The sequence below is a fragment of the Anopheles gambiae genome, chromosome 2, assembly GCF_943734735.2.
Source record: "Anopheles gambiae chromosome 2, idAnoGambNW_F1_1, whole genome shotgun sequence".
Lineage (NCBI taxonomy): Eukaryota > Metazoa > Arthropoda > Insecta > Diptera > Culicidae > Anopheles > Anopheles gambiae.
The window spans coordinates 112,462,676-112,487,107 of record NC_064601.1 but is presented as its reverse complement, the minus strand read 5'-3'; the positions used below and the strand labels follow the sequence as shown (position 1 = coordinate 112,487,107).

At 45.9% G+C, this 24,432-nt stretch overlaps 1 protein-coding gene across 13 annotated transcripts in view; it reads left to right on the top strand.

Moving 5' to 3' along the window:
- The window catches only part of LOC1269950 (high affinity cAMP-specific and IBMX-insensitive 3',5'-cyclic phosphodiesterase 8), a 130,486-nt gene that overhangs the window by 31,858 nt on the left and 74,196 nt on the right, over positions 1-24,432 (top strand). For 9 of the 13 annotated variants that reach the window (XM_308604.5, XM_061642250.1, XM_061642255.1 and 6 more), the window contains exons 2-3: positions 8,430-9,593; positions 10,373-10,472. In XM_308604.5, coding sequence (XP_308604.5) covers positions 9,225-9,593; positions 10,373-10,472 — 469 coding nt within the window. In that variant the 5' untranslated portion in view covers positions 8,430-9,224. Of the gene's footprint in view, positions 1-6,962; positions 7,014-7,132; positions 7,481-8,429; positions 9,594-10,372; positions 10,473-24,432 lie in introns of those variants that run through there. The other 4 variants (XM_061642256.1, XM_061642248.1, XM_061642258.1 and 1 more) reach the window with 3 other exon arrangements.

The window sequence follows — 24,432 nt, the reverse complement described above, 5'->3', positions numbered from 1 at the left end:
CAATCGACCTGTGCCGGATGGATATTTTGGGAAAATTATTCTCCAACTTCCCTCCCCAATCGTCAATCGGATGCTAAAACGTTTACCCAATCCCACTGTGTCGAGGCGCGGTGTTTATTATGCAAAAATACACCCACAACCAGCCGGCTCCTGGAAAGTGGAGTGAAATTTCCGCTACAAAATTGCTGCCAGTTCATCACGACTGTGTGTGTATGCTCCGGTGTCGTGCGAACGGGTTTGTTTGTAAACTGATTAATATTTCCTGCCGGCAGCGCGTCCGAGATGCTTGCGCACGGAAAAACCAGCACCGCGCTCGGTTCGTTCGCGTTGTTGTGTGCAGCGCGCACATGCAACAGTATGCAGTTGGCAGTGTTGGTTGAAAAAAAAAACCATGTGTGCGGGAGAGCTGTGGAATGGAAAATGGAACATTAAAACCCGGTAATTTCACGTCCCAAACAGAGACACAAACACATACACATTTGGGGGGAGTGTGTCATTTGGGAGCCGGAAATGCACTTTTCGCTTGAGTGTGGATGTGCACCAGTCGGTGTTTCGCAGTTGCAGCGGTGCGTGAGCGTGTATGTTTATGAGGCACTTTGTGTGGGTCATCTGGGTTTGGCTGGAAGCTTCCCAAAATAAACAGCTCTGATTGAAAGCAGATCCACCGGTTTTGCTCCGGTACAGCAGAAGAACGTGCATTAGGGTGCAACAAACACAATTTAAATGCTCTGTAGGATGACTACAACATACAGCTTTCTTTTTTAACTATCATCTTTAAACTATATAATCAAATTCAATGTGTCATCAATGTTTATTTCATTACACTTTCTAGATTCACTGTAGGAGAACCACTCGCTCTCTCGTCACTTTTGCACTTGATTTCCTATCCTGGATTCAATTTTGCTGTCCGACTTTTCATCCCTCGTAGCGGGCAATGTGAGGTTGAGTGTGTTCTCGCGTTGTCGCCTTTTCCACCCCTCTCTCTTTGCTTCCTTGTGCCGATATCATTGCCATGGGAAGTTGTCGGAAACATGCACCCGACCAAGCCGATGGACTCTCGCGTTGGACACAATTTTCTGCTCCATTTTGTGCTGCCATCATGCTGCCCAACCCCGGGTCGAGATATCTCGTGCATGATATGCAACCGTCAGTGTTGCATGGAGTGTGGGTAGTGTGTCTTCCTCGTCACCATCACCATCGAGCTAGAAACAAAACGTTGAAGAGTGCTCCCGAGTGCTCCAGGGTGGATGCAGAGGGAGTAGTTTCGGGGGAAGCTGTGGAGATGGTGTCATGCACGATGCAGTGGAATTCCTGGCTCTTCCCCTCCCTGTGGGTGGCACTGCTTGCCCGTGGGTTCTGACGGGTTTTCTGATGCACTATTTCCAAGCTGACCGCATTCATCTTTAGGTGTACCTGCTCCAGCTGCCTCTCTACCTCGTCTGACTTTTGCGAGTTTTTACAGCCTTGCGTCCCATTTGCCTGCCGTCACAACCGGGTACCGATGCCGGATGTTACTTGTCCCTCCCTTTTTTGTGGGCGAGCGAGTGCTGGCAATGGTAGAAGGATACATTTTCTGCAAAACTGACAGAATTATGATGGAACCACAGGAAGCAACAGCTAGCTGAGCGACTGACGGGCAAATGACAACACGATCTAGTAATGGTGCTGCTGCTGCTGCTGCTGGTTGTTTCTGTGCCACTCTGTCAGGACGTTCTTGTGCTGAAGTGAACAGAAACGGGAAGAAAACAATGATCTGCGTGTGTTGTTGGTGTAGAATTTTGAAGCTAGTGAAGGCGAAATGGTGACTGTCACATGGTTGATTTGAACGGTCGCCTCATACTGCCACTGTTCTCTGACACCTTCTGTCAAAGATAAGCACTGGGTATGGGAAGTGGATGTGAGGGAAGGCGCAATGCTTTCTGCCGGTTGAAGGGTAAAGGAAGCAGTGAAGTTATTACTGTGATAGAGTTATTCTTCATGAGACAATGAAACAAGCTTTAGGGTTTTTTTGGGGAATTTGATAACATGTTAAATTAAGTCATTCATTCTTATGCTCGGAACGCGCTCCTGCGGTTCGAATTAAATCGCTTCACAAATTTGTGCTCAAATCTTGGCCAGATAAGCCAGCTGAAGTAGTGCCGAGTCCACAAACCTGATTAATATGCCAGTGCCAATGTCTAGCAACTTGTACGCTCCTTCGCACTGAGCAGCACCATCGACCCATCCGTCGATGGTGCTTCAGTAAGCATGTTAATTGAATTAAAGCCAGGCCAAACTTTTCCGCCTCGCAATGCCAACCCGTCAGCTGAATCGTCTGAATAGGGAAAATCGACATTCAACGGGATGGCAACTCATGCCAAAAGCGTGGTGCGGCGTAGAGTCCCTCCCCTTTCGGAAGCTGCCATTGCTCAGTCGGCCGCTCAGCTTAGCACATTAAAATGCTCAAACATTCGTTCGATGGTGGCAATGAATGGAAATTTAATTTTAGTTCCTCTGCAGCGTTTCCTTCCCCGTTTTGACGCTTTTCTTCCGCGCCTGCCGTAACCCATCAACGAGATCATTACTAGTGGCTGAGCTTTGGCAGGCGGGTTTGATATGGTTCGAGTAGTTCTCGTTCTCGGCCAGCTCTTGAAATGGCTGAGGTTTTGCCAAACGATGCACCAAGCGGCACTTGGTTTGCTTGCGCGTTGGCACCGGTTTTGCGGGCTTGCGGGAGTGATTGTTTATCGTAAAATTTATCTCGAACTTGCTCCGGCCGGCCGTACATGCTTGCCAATGTCGATGCTGTGAACAAAAGGCTTACAAGCGTGAAGGAAAATGGGATGGAAGCAGGTAAAGCTTGAATACTTACAAAGCGATGTATTTGGTTAGAAAATTAAGCAAAGTTCGCGAGACGAAGAACGGGGTTTGGTCTTAAAGAACGTTAACCACTTTAAGGCTGAAAAAGGGAGATGAATTGATGGCATTAATTTGCCTCAAAAACGTCTAGAAAGCGATGGTATGTTAAAACAGACGCTAGAGCATGCTTTTGTACCGCGTATTGCATAAATTGAGGCGTTTTAATAACACCAAGTAACAGCAAGCCAAATAAACGTGACGTCAGCTGGCGAAGGCATTCAGACGACATGCTTCAAGAAGTTAATTCATGCCGAATCGTTGATGTAGAGGGAAAAATCAAACTGGCTGACAAGCGGGTTGCTTCAAGGCACCGCTGCTACTTTCAACATGGCGACAACGAATAAATATGTAACAGAGAGAGAGAGGAAAAAAGGACACAATACAGCGAAAAACGAGCCAAGAAAATATTGCCAACGCGTCTATTTCACCCCATTACAGCCCCGCAGCAGCCTCCACCCTCCCAAGGGGGTATTGTCTCACGAGCCTGATCTTACTTTGAGCACATTTTCTTCGATCGTGCTAGCAAAGTCACCATCAGGAGAAGTATGCCACGGGTTTTCCGGCCTGCTTCATTGTATTTGAGTGTGTTTTGTGTGTGTGTGTGTCTTTTTGTACCATGTCTAGTACAAGCGTGCGCCACGTTTGCGGAAGCGGAAATGAAGTGTGGACGGCCCCCATAATGGCAGATAGGCACGAATCGCTCCGATGGGATGGCTGGCAACGCAGACGAAGGAATTCGATTGTCGTCCTATTTATGCCTCTGTTTCTGCTCATCGACCGGAAAAGCGGAAAAGCATACCAATTGGGTTGATGGATTTTTTCGCCCCCCATATCGAAGGGCACGGGGATAGATGAGGCATGCAAAAACTCGGGCGGGCTCTTTATGCGAATTTTTGCCCTTTATCTCTTGATCCCTCCGCGTGTGCTTTTGTGCGCCCGCACAGCTGCTGTACGCGGTAATGCTGCGTGTTTCGTTTCGTGCGCCAGCAACACAGTGTGTGTGTGTGTGTGTGTGTGTGTGTGTGTGTGTGTGTGTGTGGGTGTTTGAGTTTTGCGTGGAAAGCTGGAGGTGATCTGGAGAAGCGTCTGGAGCAGTGCGGGAGTACTTGGAAAGACGACAAAAAGCCATCTGCATATTAAAGGTGATAGATTTGATGGTGGGAAAATAGCAAACCGTCGCTTAGCGTGTTTCTATTGTGGAAAATAATGATAAATTGGTGTTTTTTTGGAAGGACACTGGAAGGCCAGTCACCTTTTGTGGGACTTTCGACCGCGTGTGCCTATTGCGACCAGATAATACTCCAAACAGCACTCTGAGTGAGTGTTTGAATAAAGAAAAATGTGACCTACCGCTGCTGATCATCAATTTCCATTGGAACCGATGAAAAACTGCCCTTGATTGGATTACTCTACCTGGTCGGGCAGCGCATCTCGTTCGCTGCCGCTTTCCATTTAAATTAACATAAATGGGAACGATGAAGTGTCCCAGATGGAAAGCTTCATTGCGTGTATTTTATCTACACACACTCACACACACACACACACACACACACACACACACACACACACACAAAAGGATGAAAAAAGCTAAATTGTGTTTTTGAGTCTCCCCTCTTGTTTTCAATATGAACAATTTCACCTGCATTTTATCAAGGTACGGGACGGGTACATCGGCTACATGGTTCAATTTATTCGCATGAAAAATAATCTATCCGCTCTGGGCACCGGGTGCAGAACCTCCCAACCGATCTAATCAATCGTTTGACAAACAAAGGGGCAGCATGGTGGTGGGCCATGTGGGGAAAATAGGGAACATGCTCCAACTAAACGGTAGCAAACGCAATATTCGGTGGAAAATAACTTTTTATCTTCCCTTTTTTAAAAGGGAGGGTTTTCACTGCTCTCCTCACGCGTCCTGGTTATCCTGTTGGTAAGGATAATGGTGAAAGCCCTCTAGAGGTGATTTAAAAATGTGTGTATGTAGGCTAGGGTGTAGCTCTGCGAGTGAAAAGTTTAACCAAACGAAAGTAGTAATTTGTTAACGTGTACCTTTTCCCTGTGCTATCCTTGTCGCCTGTGCGTTGATGGAGTTGTCCGATGGGGTTAGGAGGATAATTCTATTGTCAAGGGTAATAGAAATAGCAAACAGGATAATAGTAAGAGAAAAGGAACTCTTTTTGATGGAAAAATAGTAATTTAACTCCCTTTTTATCCTTATTTTAAATGAAGCTGTATGACACATGTTTTACTGAGGGATCAACACATAATCTCCGATTCGTACGAACAGCCAAAACAAGCTTTGCAATTGACAATAGACAATAGAGTTATAGCGAATCAACAGATTGTGAAAGCTTCTCCGAAAGCCTTCAACCAAGCAACTGCATCATCATCATCATCATCATCATCATCATCATCATCGCCATAGTCATCTGGCCCGTTAATAACTCATTAAAATTTTATCCCTTTTTGATCCTCCCTCTTCCTGCCCCCCCCCCCTCCCCCCTCTTGCCGCGACAGTTTCCACCCTTTTAACACATTGTCTTTGTGCAGCGAGACGGCAACCATAAGGCGGGTAATAAAATTAATCCGCTTATCAACTGCCTGGTACTGTATTTATGTATGCGCAACCGGAACTGGTATGGAGAGACGAGAGAGAGAAAGCAAAAAAAGCAACCTCCGCACACCAAAACTCACACTAGATATACACTGTAATAAAAGCAAACAGATTATTGGTAAAACTTTTGCCACGCTTTTCTATGCCACACACACACACACACACGGTAGCACATTTTCCACCAGGCCGTTGGGAAAATTCAATAGGACGCTTAACACCTCTCGCACCGACTCATTATCGACTTTTATCGAAGTTTTGTGCTTCCCGGGAGCGAAATCCTTCCATTTAGCTTCTGCTTCTGCTTTTTTTTGCTGCGCCAATTGTTTTTTTGCTTACTTCCTTCCTGTGTGTGTATATGTCCTCGCCCACAACATATTGCACGTGCGTTTCACGCCATGGTGCATGATGTGGTTGATGTTGATGTTTGCCCTCGGTAGCTCTGTCACCAGAGGTACCAGAGCGATGTTGATAATCTTGATGGCAAAGTTTGTAAGCTCAATCATTATCCTCTCGATGAAATACGACATGGGGACATGGGAGAGAGAGAGAGAGACAGCAAGGGAGCGTTTAGTGCGAAAGTTTGCCCTTGTGGCGATGGGCGGATGGAAAGGATTAATTGTGCCCCGATTGTACTTTGCCACAACAGGCGTATCAATTTCGCTGTGCACTGACGGCAAATTTATTGCCTTTGTTTTGCTGTGTTTGCTGTGTGACATTGTTGCAAGTATGTGAGAGCTTCGTTCCATTTATTTTTGGACTGTTTGACACAATATTTACTTACAATATTATGAAAAATATTATATCATTCAGCTTCCACCTTCATGATGAAAATCTCAACCCTCCCTTCGGAACACTTTGCAGATTATTATCAACCCCTTTAACGGCCCTTATTAAACACCCGCCCGGCAACCTTGAACTGTGGAAGCTGTGAAGCGCAAATCACGCACTTTGCTGGTATCATTTCCATAATTCTCGCACATTGAGGCGGAGGGAATTGAAGGCGAATAATTTCCATTGAATGGTTTTTAATTAACTAAAAGCGGCAGCTGCAGCTGGGTGGGCTTGATGCGGCGGCGGTGACGGTGCATTACATTGCTTTCCGGCGGCATTACAACTGCAACAACTGCTCGGTCCGTATCTGTATCGGCAAACACGCATGTGTTGTGTTGAAGTGTTGCGGATGTGAAGTGGGTCGTAATAATAAAACCACGCCAATCAACTTATTAACACGCTCGCACATCTCGGCGCGGGTTGAGAAGAGGGAAGGCGTGGATGACAAAGCTATGCGGCAAATGATGGCAAACGATGGAAATGGAAATGTAACGCGAACGAAGTCCAAGTCACTTCTGAAGGCATTTAATGACAGAATCTTTTGAAAACTTTTCCTTTCTTTCTAATTCCAATTTCACTAATTGTTGCTTCCTTTCGTTTCTCTCGTTTTCCTTTACAGAGCGCAAAAATCAACGCAGTGACTTAACGATACATATTACCTCAGCTGCTGGTACAGCTTCCCCACTCTGCTGATGTTTCCGAGCTCTCCAGCACACCTGCGCTTACCACCATTGTGCTGACTTGACTACTCTGATTAATAAAACCTCTGGTGGCGGCCTCTAACGGGGAAGTTTGCTGCACGGAACAACGTACAATCAACTGCTTCATCCCCTTCCCTGCCACATGTTGCCTGCGCATTAGAATTACGCGTTGGGTGCGAAAGGAAGGGCTCGTGGTGACGTTCACCGACCGATCAAAGACCGGTGGGAGCTTTCAGGGTCAACCCACCGGGACCCAGATCTCAGACCGGGCTGTGCAATTATAGTGCGCTCAGATGCTAGTCGTAGAATGCGAATAGATCGTCGCTCAGTTGAGCTATGGGTCGCAGTGCCGTATGAACAATCGTTTCGTGTGTTTGCTGTGTGGCGTGCTAAAGTGCTTGATTGTGTGCTGTTCTGTGATTCTAGAAAAAAAGGGGTAAAAACGGTGGTTCCGAAAAGAATTGAGCAACACTCGACATAGCGTCCATCACAATCATAAATCCATCAAATGGTCTTTCAATCGAGTGATTTATTGAGGCATTTAGCGAGAAACTCGTGCGAAAGAAGACTTTTCAGACCGGGTTTTGGTTGGTTCTTGCTACAGCAATCACTTCAGGTTTGCTCGTGGATGTTCGTCCATTCATTCGTTTGGTCGTGTCTGTTTGAGAAAAATAACAATAATCTCATCCTTTGTGTCCATTGACCTTAAATCACAGTCCGGATGAATCCAAGCTTTCCGCTGTCAAGATGTTTATTTTTAAGATACGAAATGAAACCGTCCTTCCTTGAGGCGTTAGGTCTTTACAGAGAGATACAGAATTGGTGAGCTAGACAAGCCATCTTGGGGTTTCGGGTTTGCTCTAGAGGCACTCTCTACTGCTGCACAGCATCGTGCTCCAATCTGTTTTATTTTATCGTGAATCTCTGCCACGGAAGGACAAAATACAAGGCATTTTCAATTTTTCTCAGCCTTTAAACAAGCCGATTGTTTGGGTGAGCGATTACAGCGCCTTAGAGAAGATAAACAACAGTTTAAGGATGTTTGTTCGATGATCTAACCATGGTTTGCCTGTACCGTGTGGCTTTCATTATCCTTTCCCTTTTTCTTTCAAAAAGGCACTCATCATACGCTCAATTGCACGTGCTTTTGTGGAAGCTTTTACTGTGAAAGGCTCACTTTGAAGCTTTGAAGAGGAATATCGATTATCGAGCCAACAAAAGGTGTGAACGCAAGCTGACTTTGATTGAGGAGAGATATCCGAAGGGTCCAAGAAAGAAGGGAGAAGATAAATGCCTAAGAGCAAAAAAAAAAAAAAAGAAAGGCACCAGAAAAGATTAATGGGGCGTAAAGAGGGTGATAATTGATTTCTGCGTGTTCTCTTTAGCCATTTTGCAGTTACATCGTGATTAGAGGCGCTCTTGTGAGTGTGTGTGTGTGTTAGTGTGCGCCAGATTGTGAGAAAGTGAAAGTGAGTGATAAAAATATGAAGCTTGGCGGCGGATATTAAGAAAACGTCCGTGGAATCTGTTCCGTCGTCCTTTAACCGCCCGGCCCGTCTCAATCCAGTTGCTCTTTTACGGGGTTTTTGGGGCGTGCGTTAATGAATAAATGATGAGCGACATCCGGTCGCAGGATTCATCATCATCACCTGCCAGCTAGCCCGCTGTACTACACCGATCGATTGCTCATCTCGTAGCGTAGCAAGCAAGCGACGAACGCCGTCAAAATGGTTGCAGGCATCTCTCGAGCCTTGGCGAAGATTCATACCCCGGTCGGTCGTGTGTGTTTGGGCAGGCTTCGAGCTCAGTAAGCATCAGAAGTGAATGACGAAAATGCGAATTGTGTCCCGAAGGTGTGTCCCTGCTGCTCCCTTACCTAGCGTGCCAACATGTCCTGAAGCCGTTTCGCCTGCCCATGGTTGAAAGGGGAGCCCCTCTGTAGCTGGTGTGACGCCTTTTCCGCGGAAAAATCACACCTTGGTGCTTGATTTGAAGAAGCCTCGCTACTAGTTTGAGTGTTTTGTGAGTAGTTCTTGTATGTGTTGTTGTAGCTTCGGCTGACATTTCAGAAGTGAATACCGGTCTGCCGATTGAAGGTGAAAGTGTAGTTTAGTGGTGTAGTGGTGTGTGGTGGGCGAAAAGGTTCTTCCGTATCCATCCGGCTTGCTTGCCGCGGGTGCATGTGGTTCACCGGGTACTGCTGTGGCGTGAAAGGAGCACGCACAGCAGCAGTAGGTCGCAACCATAGCCACGACCACAACAAAGACGACGGCGAAGACTACCACCAGACCGTTATGGGTTGCACACCGAGTATCCTTTCGAACGGAAGCAACAATCAGCAGCAGCAGCAGCAGCAGCAGTCGCGGAAGGATAGTGGCCTGTACGTCGGCAACGTCACGTCCAGTGGCAATGGTAGCAACGACACGAGCAACGCAGCTGCTGCCGCCGCCGGCAACAACAACAAGCTGAGCAACAGCAGCCCGGTCAACCCGACGATGGTCAATGCGCCCTACCCGGGCGCGGCCTCGAAGGACGGTGGTACGGAAAAGGTAAGCAAGCAGGGCTTTGGCTCTTTCCTTCCCTCGCTGAGAAAAAAAGCGACAAAACTCGAGCAGCTGCCGCTTGAAGCGTAATTAAATATACACAACAGAAGACATTTTCGGATAAAACGTCATTTCCCCAAATCAAACGCTTGTTTTTCGTTGATTGCATTTGTGTTCGCATTCCCTTTCGAACGCGTGAAATTCACCTTACCATAAGCGTGCTTTTACGGGGCAGCAGATCGCGGGAAATCAATCAAAAACAGCCCGGGATACGCGATATGGAAGTGCCAAGATCCGGTACCCGTAAGAAGAAATTCAATTCTCGGGGCAGATTGGAAAGCTGCGCGGTGGAAGGCACACGGTTTGATAAGGTTTCGAGTTTTGGATAAACACACCTAAACAACGGCTGCCTCCCCGGGGGTCTGGAAGGTGCGTTTTTTATATTTTTTTGAGCAGGATATAATGTTAAAAACACACACAAAAACTGTACCAAACAGGTGAGTTGAATTGAGTGAAATGGGTGTACCTCCCTCGGGATGGAAATGTGTTGTGTAGTTATCAAATAAAAACCCCGTAATCATATCTCGTTTTGACTGTTTTTGAAGCGTTTTGCTTCCTTTGCTGCGAGGCTCGTTTGTAGCGATGCACAAACAAATCAAGCTCGAGAGAGAAGGGAAGCTTTTGGACGGATGAAGGATTTGATGCTGACGGGTTGGGTGCTATTTTCGGTATTTGTTGTAATGTTTTTTTTCTCTTTTCCCACTTTACATTTCTTTTTTTTACAGGAAAGTGCGAAAAAAGATTCGATCGTTTCGATATCCGCCACGGGGCACATTACAAGCTTTCCTGTCGTTTCCACCACCGTGCGAAGACCGACCGCTGGAAGTAAGTAATTACATTTTTCTTACCACAAACATATGTCGCATATTTGTCTTTAGAGAAAGAGAGAGATAGAGTGGGTGCTTGTGAGCAATGCTCCTTGTGGCATAGAGAACGTTTGATGCCGTTCGTTTGAGAAAGATACATCCCATCAGCAAACATATATCCATCATAAATAGCATAGCGGCACGAATGTCAAGTTGATATGATATTTGTTTAACTCTGCTCTTTTTTGTTTGTTTTCCATTCATGTGATATTTAACAAATATGAGCCCAACCTTATTTGTAAAAGCATCCAAATGATGCCAAACCGACGATTTGTAACAAGCACACGAGGTACGTGCAATGTGGATTGCATAACTTTTGGCGCTTAAGAACAGTTATGTGAAGCGTTATCATAGTGTAACGGCATAACGCTTAGTATTGCACGTACGTTTTATTTGACTTTTCCAAGTGCTTGAAACTATAAATGTTAATTTAGTGTTAAATGATCTATTTTATGAAAATATAATGCTAAATGAAAGCTTGAACAGCATCATTAGTACAAAGTGTTATCTATACTTAATAGTTCTGTACAACTAATCTGACATTCTTTCCATATAATTCCTCCTGCTTACTTTTAACCTCCGAAGGGTTTCACAGAGCAATAGACAAACAATTAGCGGAACCAATGAACAATCGTTGATTCATTTTTATTATGCATATTACCAGCCCACCAACCGTAACCGTAACGTATTACACGCTGCGAGCGTTGGTGTGATTGTATCAACAAATCGGGAAAGGTGTTGATTACATGTCACCCGTCCGTGTCTGCTGCTGGATGCACCCGAACCCCGGGCACTGTACCGCACTGCATGGGCTCACACGTACGGCGATAGTGATCCGACCAGATTTTACCACGTTTAAAGTTCAAATATGGACCCTACCCCTCCGCACGCCAGAACCGGGCAGAAAGCAGATCCCCTCTAGCGCTGCTCTTCTGATTTGTTGCAAATCGGTCGTGTAGTTGTTGGCAAAGTTGTTGTGCTAGTTCTGTCTCCTCCTCCCACCCCTCAAAACTCTTTTCGCTCGCAGGTGAAGGCACCAGAGAGTTGCAAGGCGAATGCACTAGCACATAGCACAGCAATATACCCACACTACCCTAATAGGGATGGCTAATTAAAAGTGACGCACACTGGCGAGAGCGGGCTGAAGCTGAACCGGCGATCGGCGCGTTGCGTTGGAGCCTTTTGGGAAATTAAGAGTGACAGGGTGGGAATGGAAAGGGGATGGCGACGGCGGTGACGAAGCCGGAGAGCACACCACAGCGTGATAGACAAACTCGATCTCATTCCGTTCTCGCAGGCAGCTGTCGAACAAATTGATATTCGCACATCCAAACAAACCGTTCGTTCGACATGCCAGTTCGTCAGTCAGGCTGCGGTGCTAATGAGATAGCTGAGCCCCGGTATGTTAGCACCGTGGTGGAGATGGCATGAGCTGCCTGGGACGGGAAGGGAGACCCTTTGTCCAGTGAATGATCATTGCACACGCGTGGAAAATCAAATCTATTCAACCGTGTAACAATGCGCGGGGGGAGAGGCCTCCACAGTAGTAAAGCAAGCATGTTTTGCATGCATGCTGAGAGAAGGCAGCAACATAATGTTTTGGAAAATTGAATCCAATTTCTTGGTTTGGGGTTGCTTTTTTTGTAGGTCCAATCAGCAGAACCCATTCGCCACGAGCAATTGGTTGCCGTGGGGTGTGATTCGATGAGTCAATGTTTAGCTTTTTTTGTGGCTAAATTTCACGTGGTGATAATTGGCACGACTTTGCGTTGAGAATGTGCGTAGAATTAAGATGTTTCCTGGTCGAAATGGGGAATGACATCGTTCCCTTACAAGTCACGAACGTACAAACAGACGCGGGTACGCATGCTTGCACGCGTGCACAGAACCGCGGCATGGTTTTTTGCGAAATTGAAAACAGCAAGCGTGAGGAATCAATCTTCACGTGCGATAGATGTAATGAGACACGCGCGCTGCTCATTTCTGGGTATTTTCAGTGTAAAAAAGTACCTCAACAGGCTATTTATGTCGTAATAGGCAAGCCATGTCGTCTATATGTGATTATTGCATGAGTTTTGTAATGCGCATTGCATACATTAAGGCAAATTTTAAACTCAAATTAATACATCACTTTTCCTACATTGCGCGTTGTTTAATAGAGCACTTCAACCGTAACGCTGTTCTGTATCTGTGCTGTGACGCCCCTGTACAATCCAAACAATACCACCGGTAATAACTACACGTTCGTTTGATCGTGAAATCTTATCTCCATACCAGTCAGTGATGCCGTCGTGTGTCGGATGCTACTCAGCTCTGGGCGTCTGTATCTTTTGCCCTTTTTTGTTTTGCTGTCCTGTGACGTTTCACGCTGTTGTTCCGCTCCCTCCCCCCGGACACGTTCTAGTTCCTTTTGCAGCGCCAGCATCGTTCATTTGACGGACGGGTTTTTGCTTCCGCGATGCCGAGGCAAAGCCTAGCCGCCGGCGACGTTGTCAATCTAGTGTCTAGCGTGGGTAAAACAATGGTGGCACAGCTTTCGGTGGTGAGCTGCATTCGGACGGCGTGTGACGGGTGATATGGCGCCCAGTGTAATTCTAGTGACATTCCGGTGCGATGACTATTGGCGAACACGGGAGCACGGAAGGACAGTGCTGTCCACAATCATTTAGAAGGAATGGAAAGCTAAATGAATGGAACGAGCGTTTTATTATTTTTAAAATAGCTTAATGAGTCGCTAGCAAAGAGTGGTTGTGACATTTGATGCACGCAAAATTCAAAAAGTATCTATTGCGTTGCTACGCTTTACCCTGTACGCAGCCACAGCTGTTGATCCACATGCGCAACAAGTAACGTTCGATTTAATGCAAGATTAATCGTCCCAGTCTTGGGCAGTCTTGCGATACTCGACGATTAGTAAATGAGAATCACCTTCCCTTTCGGTCACCGGGGCCTTCTAGGGCATCGGTTACGTCAAATAAATAAATCATGCTTCGGCTACTAATTTGCCTACTGGCCCGCTGGTTTGGTCTCCGAGGCAAACACCGTGCTATAAGGGCAGTGTCTTATGCTCTCACTCTTTCGCTCTTGTTGTGCCCCCTTAGAACGTCGCTCGTTCCATCGAAACCATCATTTATCATCGCACACGGGTGCATATGGAACCGACGGAGTGACGGACAGTGTCGGAGTTGGAGTTTGGGGGGGGGGGGGGGGTGTTTGGAGCAAACTCTTCACTGCATCATGGCCCGATGCCAAGCGGAACGGAACGATTCCGGAACAGCCTGTTGATATTCAAACTGTTTCAAACGCGGCGAGGGGGCTCTCTGGTCACTCAAAGTGATGAATGAATAGACGAGTTTTGGACTCGCTTCGGGCCTTTTTGTTGGTCGATTTCCCTGTCCGGGGTGTTTGCATCACATGGTCGTGTTTGCCCTCGGATTAGCGCACCGTGTTTTGTGTGTTGCGAGTGGCGAGACACACCCCAAACGGACTGACACACTGACACAACCTAGGCGGGAGCTGTGAGACGCCGAAAGGTCGCCGATGTGAGACTATTTGTGGGCAACCGGTTAATGTTACCGGCCGGAGGGATGTGGCACCCTTACCTGCGGGGCTATTTCAGAGCTCATTTACGATCTCGATGAAACGGTGAAACATTAGAGCAAAAAAAAAAAAAAACAAGTGGACGCAAATTCTATGTAAGTGGACGTTAGCGAACTGCTCAGGTTAGAAGGAAATCAGGTTGCAGCTAATGAAAAAATATACTTAAACAAGAGACCACATTCCTTTTGCCAGAGTTTTGCCAGAGGCAATAAGCCACACCGTCTAACGTAATTATAAACTGCCCATCTCTTCCGACGCAACCTTGGACTTTTATGTTTTAATGTGAGAAAATAAAACCTTTCCCGCGCATTTCCTGCGCTCTCTCATATCACTGGGCGCGATGGTGGCCTCGTATTTCATCGTTCGTAAATTGAGGAAGGGCCGTCAGCAGGTCGCGAGCTGTTAGCGAGTGAGCATGGATAGAGTTAAAAACCTGTAAAATAAAACCAACCCAGTCAGTACCAAAATCCCGGCACTGAACGTAAGATAAAAACAACGTAGCGTAAGGTACGCTGCAATAAAATAAAGATCGTGTCCATTTATGGAATAATTTACTTCTGTCCGCATGGCAAAGGAAACGAATGAACGAGAGAGAGAGAGAGATAGAGACACACCGCGCACTACTGCCACCCTTCCGAGAGTGGACGTTTCTTGCGCGGCAGTCGTGATTGTGATAATGAATTTGGCCCATGGCGCAATCGACGCGAAAGGAGACTTCCCTTGTACAGCGGAGAGAACTGCAACAAGCAAACCGGGTACTCGATACCTTTCGAATCGTGCAACAGTGTGGCCTGGAGAGGGTCGGTTTCGCTTAAGTAGATTAAGCTTTTTATTGTTCTGCAGCTCTTACCACTGTGTCGGTGCATTCTTCTCTGATTTCATGCTCACTCAAAGGTTACCTTTTGTGGCGCTGGTTCGAGCTGTGCGGGTAGCAAACCGATCCACCGTGGAAAGGGTATCCATCAGCCTTCAACGAGCCATAAAGCAGGGACCAAAATTTATGCTCCTCTTTTATGGCATCGAGCGTCAAATGTGAATTTAATAAAATTTTGCTTAAAACTGTCCGATAACACCGTGCCGCGAAAATCGCGAAAACCAAACCCAGCTGCGTGGGAATATCGATCAATAAAATCTCCGTGCGTTGTTGTTCCGTGCGGCCCCGGGTTGAAAGTTGAATTCCTGATGGCTGATCGCCAGCGGTACTACCGCTGATGCTGTCAGCCCGATAGTGCTTTATGTGACAGTCCCTTATTAATTCGGACGTTAATAATGACATCAAAAGTTGTGTATCTGTTTTATGGCTCGCGGCCGTGCGGGTTCGCTTCGCTTCGCGCGACATGCCTCGAATTCACGGCCATCGTCCATACCTGTGTGTTTTTGTGTCCAATTTTGGGACTCGTTTCGATGCTGTGCCCGAGATTATCGTTATCCCTGTTTTTATGTCAATTATTTTACAACCAACCGCGTGTGGTGAAGGGCGTCTCTGATGTGTGCAGGGCAAAAAACAGTCAAAGAGAGATATAGAGGAAGCTTAATTAATTGATCGAAATGGTTACTACGCTGGTTGTACGGCGCTCGGGTCGCGTCGTTGCATTCAAGGAGTGCTTTTATTGTGCAGTAAAATTGGGTTTTTTACTACCACCCGCTCGCTGCATTGTGGCTGTGGGAGTGCATTTATTTTACACCGGTGTCCCGCTTACAGTTACACACTGGCTGGCGCTTCTTTGTCACATATGCGGGGGAAAGACAGTGGGAGCTATATCCGCTTTATCGTTACTAGGACACTGGCCACGCAGCCAAAGGGATAGGTGGAACGTTCTAGCAAAAAAGCAGCAAACAACTCACACAAACACACTTGAAACATTTGCCACAGTGAATGCAATCGATTGGACGTACTAGGAACGAAAAGGGGGAAAAAAGGCCACCCACCTGTTTGAGGTTTGCATCGGTGCAGGAAAGTGTAAAGATAAGCTGAAACCACCTTTCTAGAACGGTCAGAAGAAGTTGCTTGCTGTTGTTGCTTGCGCCACGTTGAGCTGTTCCTTTATCGTACTCTCTTCGAAGACGACCGTTCGCGTGCATCCTGGCCTCTTTATGCGGTTGTATGTGGCGACAAAAAGCCATAATTTATCAATTTTCTATTTTCATTCGTGTCCGTAAGATATGTTTCCGGAGAACGGAACATGCTGCTACTCTTCTGCCGTGAAAGAAAAACTCCACGGAAAGATAGCAAGCGGTGAGCAGCATAATGGCTTTTGTTTCTGTTGTTCATCGCCACCGAGAGGAAGGAATTAATGCTGTAGTTTATTGGGAAGGCCAATATGTTTCCGGTCGACAGCAAACTCGGTGCTATTTATGGAAGGATGGTAGTGCCACTACACTAGCTTGTAACGATGGTGTTTTATGTGTGAGATGGGAATTGCATACTTTCATTTTATGAGTTTGTTGTCAATAAGTTTTATGTTTAAGTTTAAGGTAAAGTTTAAGTTGCAGGACAAAGGGTTACTTAAATCGTACTTTCACGGAAACTATCTAAATCGTCTTCAAGATATTGCTCAAGACAGTTTAGCTTGCTCTCATCAAACCGCTGTCACCTTTTGTCTTCACCAAGTAAATCCCTTGCGGACATAAATTCTCACGTCCTTCGCGGCTCAGCAGGAACGGCAGACACCACGTCCAACCATACGAAAGCGGGGGGGACGAGATTAGAACGGGCACCATTGCACTTGGAAGCGCTTAAGTAACGCTTTAGCATTCTTTGCGGGTTTTACTCGCCGCGCCGAGTCCCAGTCCCGTCCCCAGCGTGACATGTTTTGATAAGATTGATTTACCGCGCAGCTACCGCGCTTACGCCAACCACCATTGCACTCGTTGTCACAACAATGTAGCGCCTGGCTGCGTCTTGATTTGAAAAACCGCACTGCACTCGCCACGGATGTGCGCCTCAGAGGCGCGTGGGTGGGCAAATTGTTGCACACAAATGCATACCAACCGTGCACTGGTCCGGTCGCGTGCGGTGTTTTAAGTGCGGCATGGGGGTTAAGCATACGAAAGAAAAAAAAAACTGAACAAAAACTGCACGTGCTGACGCATGACAAACAGGTTGAAACTGTGCCTGCAGGGATGAGGATGGACCTTCTATGGTGATGCTACAGACACACAACTGAACACTTGAAGGGTTTGCAATCATTCGCATGATTCAATTTAAGCCGGTTACAGGTGTTGGTGTAATAAAATCGAACCGAACGCTTAGAGTTTATTGCGTGGGATTCGGCATAAACCTGGATGCAAAGCGAATCCAACAGCGTTTAACCTTAAATGGTAAAAAATAATGACTCTTTCAAAGAGGCTTGTTTAGATGAATTTACAAAAGCAAGTGTTTAGTTGATTACGTCACATATTTTAATTAGCTTTAGTTTAATAAGGGCACATTCTAACGATTTTTGTTTAATTACAGCATCTTGTTTTAAACATGCTTCAATTCTGATATTCACTTTGAATGACATATGCATTACAAAAATGGACAAAAATTGCCGATTTTTCATGGATTTATCTATACTTGCACTAAAAAAACGTTAATTGCAATTCCAATGATAGTATCCTATGAGTCAGCAGACAAAATTGGATGCCTCTATCAGCCGAATTATAACTATTGAAGTAACTTTCTTCAGAAGTTTGCGCGATCAAAGAACGGTAGCACCCCGTAGCGTTCAAAACGGGATCCTTGCGGCAGTTTGTAGACATCGTATAAGCCTGTTTCGGTATCTAAAACATCTTGGTAGTATTAGACAACAATCAGAGCATCGAAAGTAAGTTCAGTTCCGAATGGCCGACGCCCCTTAGTCGCAAAAAGCTGAACTCCAAAGGGTGCTGAAAATGAAAACCGAGCGACAAGTCGCTACATCGCTGCGTTCGCTTAGCCGGGAGATTGATGCAACCGGCCAAAGAGTGAAATAGTACCTGAGAAACATGAACAAACATATTAGGAATCAAAGATCACGTCCACTGGCTTCCCAGCGGCTCGGCTCAATGGCACCAAAACTCCATGTGATCATTTTAGGCGAATTTCTATATGACACCCTAGTCCGCGAACTGGTCCAACATTCCCCAGTTGTGTCCCAAAGAATTGTTCTGAACAAACATGATGCAAACGCTTTACTCCAACAATTTTGTCGTGAAGACTTAAGTGGAATTGGTAAAAAAACCTTGCATTTTTTTATTTTTTAATTTTTTAATGCAGACGTTAGTGATGTGACCTCTGTTAGATTCCCAGCAATATAATTTTGTCTTTTTTCGATTTGGAATTATACAAAATGGCGTTTTTATCATATTCAAAATGTGCTCCTTTGGCTGCTTACTATGCTTGAGCCGTGCATTGCTTTAAAAGGTTAAAACGAAACATAACCTTCCGCAACAAAACCGCTCCCCGGTAGAAACAGTAAGGTGATCGACTCACTGATCCACCCACTCACGCTCACTTCCGCCACACGGGGAACAAAAACGAATGGCAAAAAGGGCACCGAATGCCGCCCCAAACAGGCCCAAAGCTTTTGGCACGTGCGAAGTCGTGCGACTGTTCGACCGTTCCGCCTACGAGCGCATTACCCTCTTTTTTTTGTTGCTGCTTTGTTTTACTCACGCACCAAGGTCTAGGTCGTTCCGGCCGCAAGTCATCGCGAATGCGAATGCCACACCGCTCGTGGCGATGGCGTGCGTAGGTGGTAGCGCCGTTGATCATTCGTTGATCGCCCCAAACACCCTACCACCGGTGCATACTACACAGTGAAGTGCGTGAATAATTGACTCTCCAGCGAGCGATCTCTTCCTCCCACTTCTAGATGATCGCTCAATCTTGAGTGTAGCGTGTGCGGGAGGAAATTAAATGCACATTCAAACTGATGTCATCTGCCGCCGCCAAAGCGTGCCGGCGGGTAGTTGCATTGAAGATTAATTTATGAAAATTAAACCTACCCAAGGGTGCCAACCGGCTGTCGATAAGTGTGTGTGTGTGGGTGAGTAATTTATTGCTTGGATTGGTGTGAAGGATCTTATCTGCGCGATAAATCAAAGGTGGTGTGTGGTGTTTCTATTTCCAAGGCACTAGGGAACTTTATGCGAATGCTCGTTACAGCCCGTGAGTGGAAGTTATTGATGAGCTGATGATGAGAAAATAAGGACAAGGGAATTAATGTAACGTTATTGCTTATGCAGCGGAAAGCATTACAGCTCAATACAAGGTATCGAGCTGTTTGAAGTTTATATTTGTGATTCTAAAAGTAAAAAAGGAGACGCATGGTAGTGTTGTTGTTTACATCTTTTTTCGTGCGTTCTCCTTTCAAAACATACGCACAAACTCATAACATTTCAATTGCGCACTCCTTGCAGATATTAATTACAACGTGCAGACAGAACAAGACGTATCTTCCGTATCTGGTTCGCTGGTTCGCCCTCCCAAAACAAACAATCCGCTTCCACTTTGCGATCGTTCGAAATCAATTTAATATCCCGTGTGTGACAGTGGTACGCCGAGCGCCGGCTTCCACATGATTAAAGAACTGTTGAGTTCGAATGGAACGAATTGGAACGGGCGTGCAGAAATAAACCATTTTTCCATTGGCCTGCGTGTAAGCGTGTGATCTTTAGCGGCAAGCTGGGTTCTCTTAATTGATTTAATGCCTGTGGCAGCACCAGCACCGCTCGGCAGCCGCGTTTTGCTTAGGAATCTAAACATCGCAACCGACCGACCGGTCGGTCGGTTGCTCCAACGTTTACGTCCCATGTGGGTGACAGTTGATGAATGGACTTCTTTTTTTTTCAATTTCAACTCTCCAAACGGATTGAGTCCGTTGGTAGCGTTTTAGTTCGACTTTTTCTTTTTGCTTCACATTTTGCAGAATGCCAAACCAAGTTGGCAAGAAATGCGTGAATGAAAATGAAGGAATGAGTAAAGGTCAAAACGTCATCTCGCTCGAGCGGGCAGCGGACGTCTAAGTGGTCATAATCGTTAAACAGTTTTCGAGCTGCCGCAAGACTGCTGCTAGCATTAGTTCATTCGTTTTCAAGGGTCATATGTCAAATGTCATTTATTGTTTTGGCTTTAGTCTCTATGTTGCCTTTTTGACACCTAAAAATTAATGGAATGCCATAACTGTTCTATAAGTAAATACCATAACTATGATGTACTATTAAAACAATATTTCTTTTTAAATAATTACAATTTTTGATTTTTATCAACCTGAAGACTCTCTAATCCTGAAATACGGAGAAGAAGAATCTTCAAAACAAGTTCCAAAATAAATTCTACCTTCAATTCAACACTCATCAACCCGATGACCCCAAAACCCCTTTGGCAAGATGTCTCCAAAATCGTGCAGCGCGTACGTAAACGTTTTCGCGCATGAAGGATAACCCACTAAAAGGTCGTCACTACCGACCGACTGATTCACAGTCTATGCGACACTCATATTTGCTGCAAAATTATGACGAAATGCTGGCAGCAGCACAATTTGCGCACACATCGCCTTGCGTATTTGCGCATGCGGCTCAGGCTAGCACGCCGTTCTTGGGACATTTGTATTCGGGCCCTGGCTCACGCAGCTTCAGCTCAAGGATGGCTGAATTCACCATCACTCATGCACCGAGACTGGACGTGACCGCCCGCTACACAGCAGGATCGATCGTGCGTGCGTTATGATAATCGAGCGTGGGGGTGCGGACTGCATCTACATTACGCACTCCATGCCTCTCCTTCCCGCCCTCTGTCACCGTCTGGAGGCCATCGTACGCACGCGGGGATGGCATTAATTTCTTGACAGCTCGATGATGAACGCCAACCGCCGTGTCACATGTTGGTGGTCGTACCTGAACGTCCTCACACGAATGTCAAAGAGAAGAACGTGAACGTAAAGCAGAAAAACAAGCTTGGAATATATTGACAAGCCACTGAGGAGCCTGGTTAAAGGTGATGCTGCGGGGTCACATTATGTATGATTATTTCACACCTTTCTCATAAGAAATCGAACACCGATCGATCGATCTTAACGAGGGTGCTGCTGCTGCTCCGGAGGTGCATGATAATTTGTGACAATTTTTTAATCAAGATCAGATTTCGCCCTTGTTGTTTGTGTTTCGTTGGGACGTTTTTCTCTCTCTCTCTCTCTCTTCCTCCACCGACACCATCAACTAGCGGGTTCCCGCGGAACGCTTTTGACCCCGCAAGGGAAGAAATGGATCTGTGCAGCACTTGTAGCTTTAAGACGACGACGCCCTGCAGCCAGTACCTCCAAGAGGTCACCTGTTCGAGTGTATTCAGTGCTACGGACACACCTGCATTCAAGGCCCACCTGCCCAACCCGCACCCCATTTTTGGTTTAATTACAATCAACCAGCAGAACGAAAGGGGGGGGAGGAAAACATTCGTCCGTGCTGGCCACATAATGCAACATAAATTGCCCACGTTAAACCGTGTCACCCCCGGAGGGGAGCAGCGTTGGTAATGTAATGTGTAATTGCATGCGTTCTGGTGCACTGGGGCACGGCGAACCCTGGGCCTGGAGGATGCACAATTTATGTACCAACTGTAATGGAATCAGCATTGTGATTTCTGGCCCCGGTTGTTTTTTTTTTCGTTCCCCATCGCCTCCACCAGTGTTGTGGTGCTGCTTACCTCTGCAAATTCAAAGGAATAAGAAAGGTCAAATTCATTATCGATCATAACTCTTTCCCGCGGGTACCCGTGTGTGCGCTCTCGCCGGCTCGCCAGAAAACGGGATCGGCTTCCGTTCCTCCCGCGTGTGTGTGTTGGCAATGTGCGTTGCATCGGTGCATCGATACGGTTGCATTAAATGGATTCAATTCTCTGGCCTGGCTGCTCCGGTCTGCTCTCTCCCTTGGGCACGCTGTTGGGCTGTGTGGTGTAATGGATGAGCCCGTGTGCTCGTGGTACGAAACGACGCACACGGAGGAATGTAATTTGCCGTAATTTAGTGTTGAAAGGACGAGAACAATGGGCGGTTTAAAATCAGGGTTTGGTATTTTAAATTCCACCGAAAATGTAGTACTTCACATAAGGATTACACGCTACTTATAAAAAAAGAAATCACACATAAAATACGGTTTTTTGTGTAATTGATTCTAGCGAAGGGGGAAGCTTCTATAAATTACAATCTTTCCCCCGTGCTACGCGAATATTGCATTCCGGAGACATTCGCGTAACTCGGATGTTTGCGTAAGTCGAATATCACCGTTTCCACCCAAAATATAGATGATAAATAGTTAGTTTTGATTAAATATAATAAACCCTAAACCTATTAATAGCTTATTTAATACAATTCGTGTAGGAAATACGGTCATTTCTGAATTTTTAGCGCATCGAAACTGTTGGCAATTTATTTTGATATTATTTTGCAATTTATTGTAACTCGTGTGTCGCGTAACTCGGGAAAAGACTGTACTTATGAAACATACAAATGTACAGCTTACCTTTTCATTCTGAAAAAAATGATCGAAATTGAAACACAATACACCAGCAAGGGATTAAATTTGATGAGCGATAAGTGCGAGAGAAAAAAAACTCACCTTACTAATGGAAATTAATGGTTACGCTGGCCAAAACATTGATTAAACACATAAATTATTAGCTTCCGAGCAGTGGGCGCATAATGGGATTAGCTTACAATGTACCAACAAACATTCAAATAATTCCTTATTACTGATTATACCTCCCGCTCCTCCCCAAAACATTGTATAGGCTATTTCAAGGGAAAATATTTCAATTATATCAGCGTTCATGTGGATCTGGATTTGGGAAATGATTTCGGTGCAAATTTGATTTAATCTAAACCGGGAGCAGTCGCGGGCGCGTGCTCTGTTGGTCGCTTAATTAGGGCCGCTTAATTATAACGTTTTACCGGTGCTAAATCTCAAAGCGGAATTTGATGTGGCTCAAGTTACCACTACCGGGCGTGCGATTTGTGTTTGATGTTTTGGCAGCTTCGAACACGACCTTTTTGTTCACACTTGTGTGATACGTGACGCCAACGTACCCTGTTGCGGACGGGCACCACAACAAGCATGCGGCGATGCGGGTCTTCGTGATGGTCGGTGGTCAATTAACAAGTGGTGAGCGTTGCAAAGTAATCAAATCAAAGCAGCACGTCCGTTGGTGGTGCTTTATCTACCATTAAGATAATGAATGGATTTAGAACCATATTAATCCTGGTGGCTCTGGTCTGGTGCATTGTGGACTGCTGCAGCGGTTGCATGATTGTTGCTGCTGATGTGTAAATGATTTGTTGTATGAATGTTTAAGCTGTGCATTGAATGCGTCAAACTGAGCTGTAAAACTATTGGATGCATTTTAATTGAGCACGTGTGCATGTAGAATCATCGCGCAAAAAAGGGATTAACATGTTTTTCAAGTACAACCCTCTGTTTCTCCTTGTTATGGATGATGTTTTATTCCATTCCATGCTGCAGCTGCAGGGATTTCAAATATCACACTAATTATTGTATATTTATTTAGCTCCACATGCCATTGACCACCTACCGCGCATCAATTACCTCTGGGGACCGTGTCAACAACGTTAAAAAACCTGATCGTGCGTTTGTATCTCCCTTGTCGCTTCTCCTCCTTCGCTCGCATAAACAACAGCAATACAACCTGCCTTTCGGACGCTGTGTGCCGAACGTGAAATTACATAATCATTATTGTCCCCCCAGTTCTCATCGTCCCAAGAGACTCTTGTGTGTTACAGTTTTTAAAGAAAGGGAACACTCCCCCTTTACCCACACCTAGCTACTTGAAAAAAAAAAAATACAATCTCAGATTGGTGCACCGGATGTGTCCATAAGCAGGGGCACCCAGGGAATCCCAGTCACGACAAGTGCAGGCGTGCCACTGTCCATATTTTTCGTCTTGCTGCTTTTTTGTTTCACCTCACCCCACGTTTTGGGGCGCTGTGTGTCGAGCGCAAAAAAGGCATTCACACGCCACAGCGAATGTGTGCACGCGCGCGTACGCGTACCACCCTCCAAAAAAGGGGTGGCAAGGGCCCCAGCATCATCGCCATGATGGTAGGTGCGTTTGGATTGCGTCCGTTTGATTTAATTTCATGCGTTTTTCTCTTTGCGTGTGTGTTTGTGTTCGTTATATCCAAGACAGATTCTGAATCGATCGTGAAGCACAGGGCAAGCAACAGAAAAAAAGCGTAGCCAAAGCTTGACTTCATTAGGTGTGCGCAATATTTAATAAGTCGCCTGATTTAATCCCACCGCGCTCAAGTTTGCCAGTAGCGACGGCGACTAGACAACATTAATGT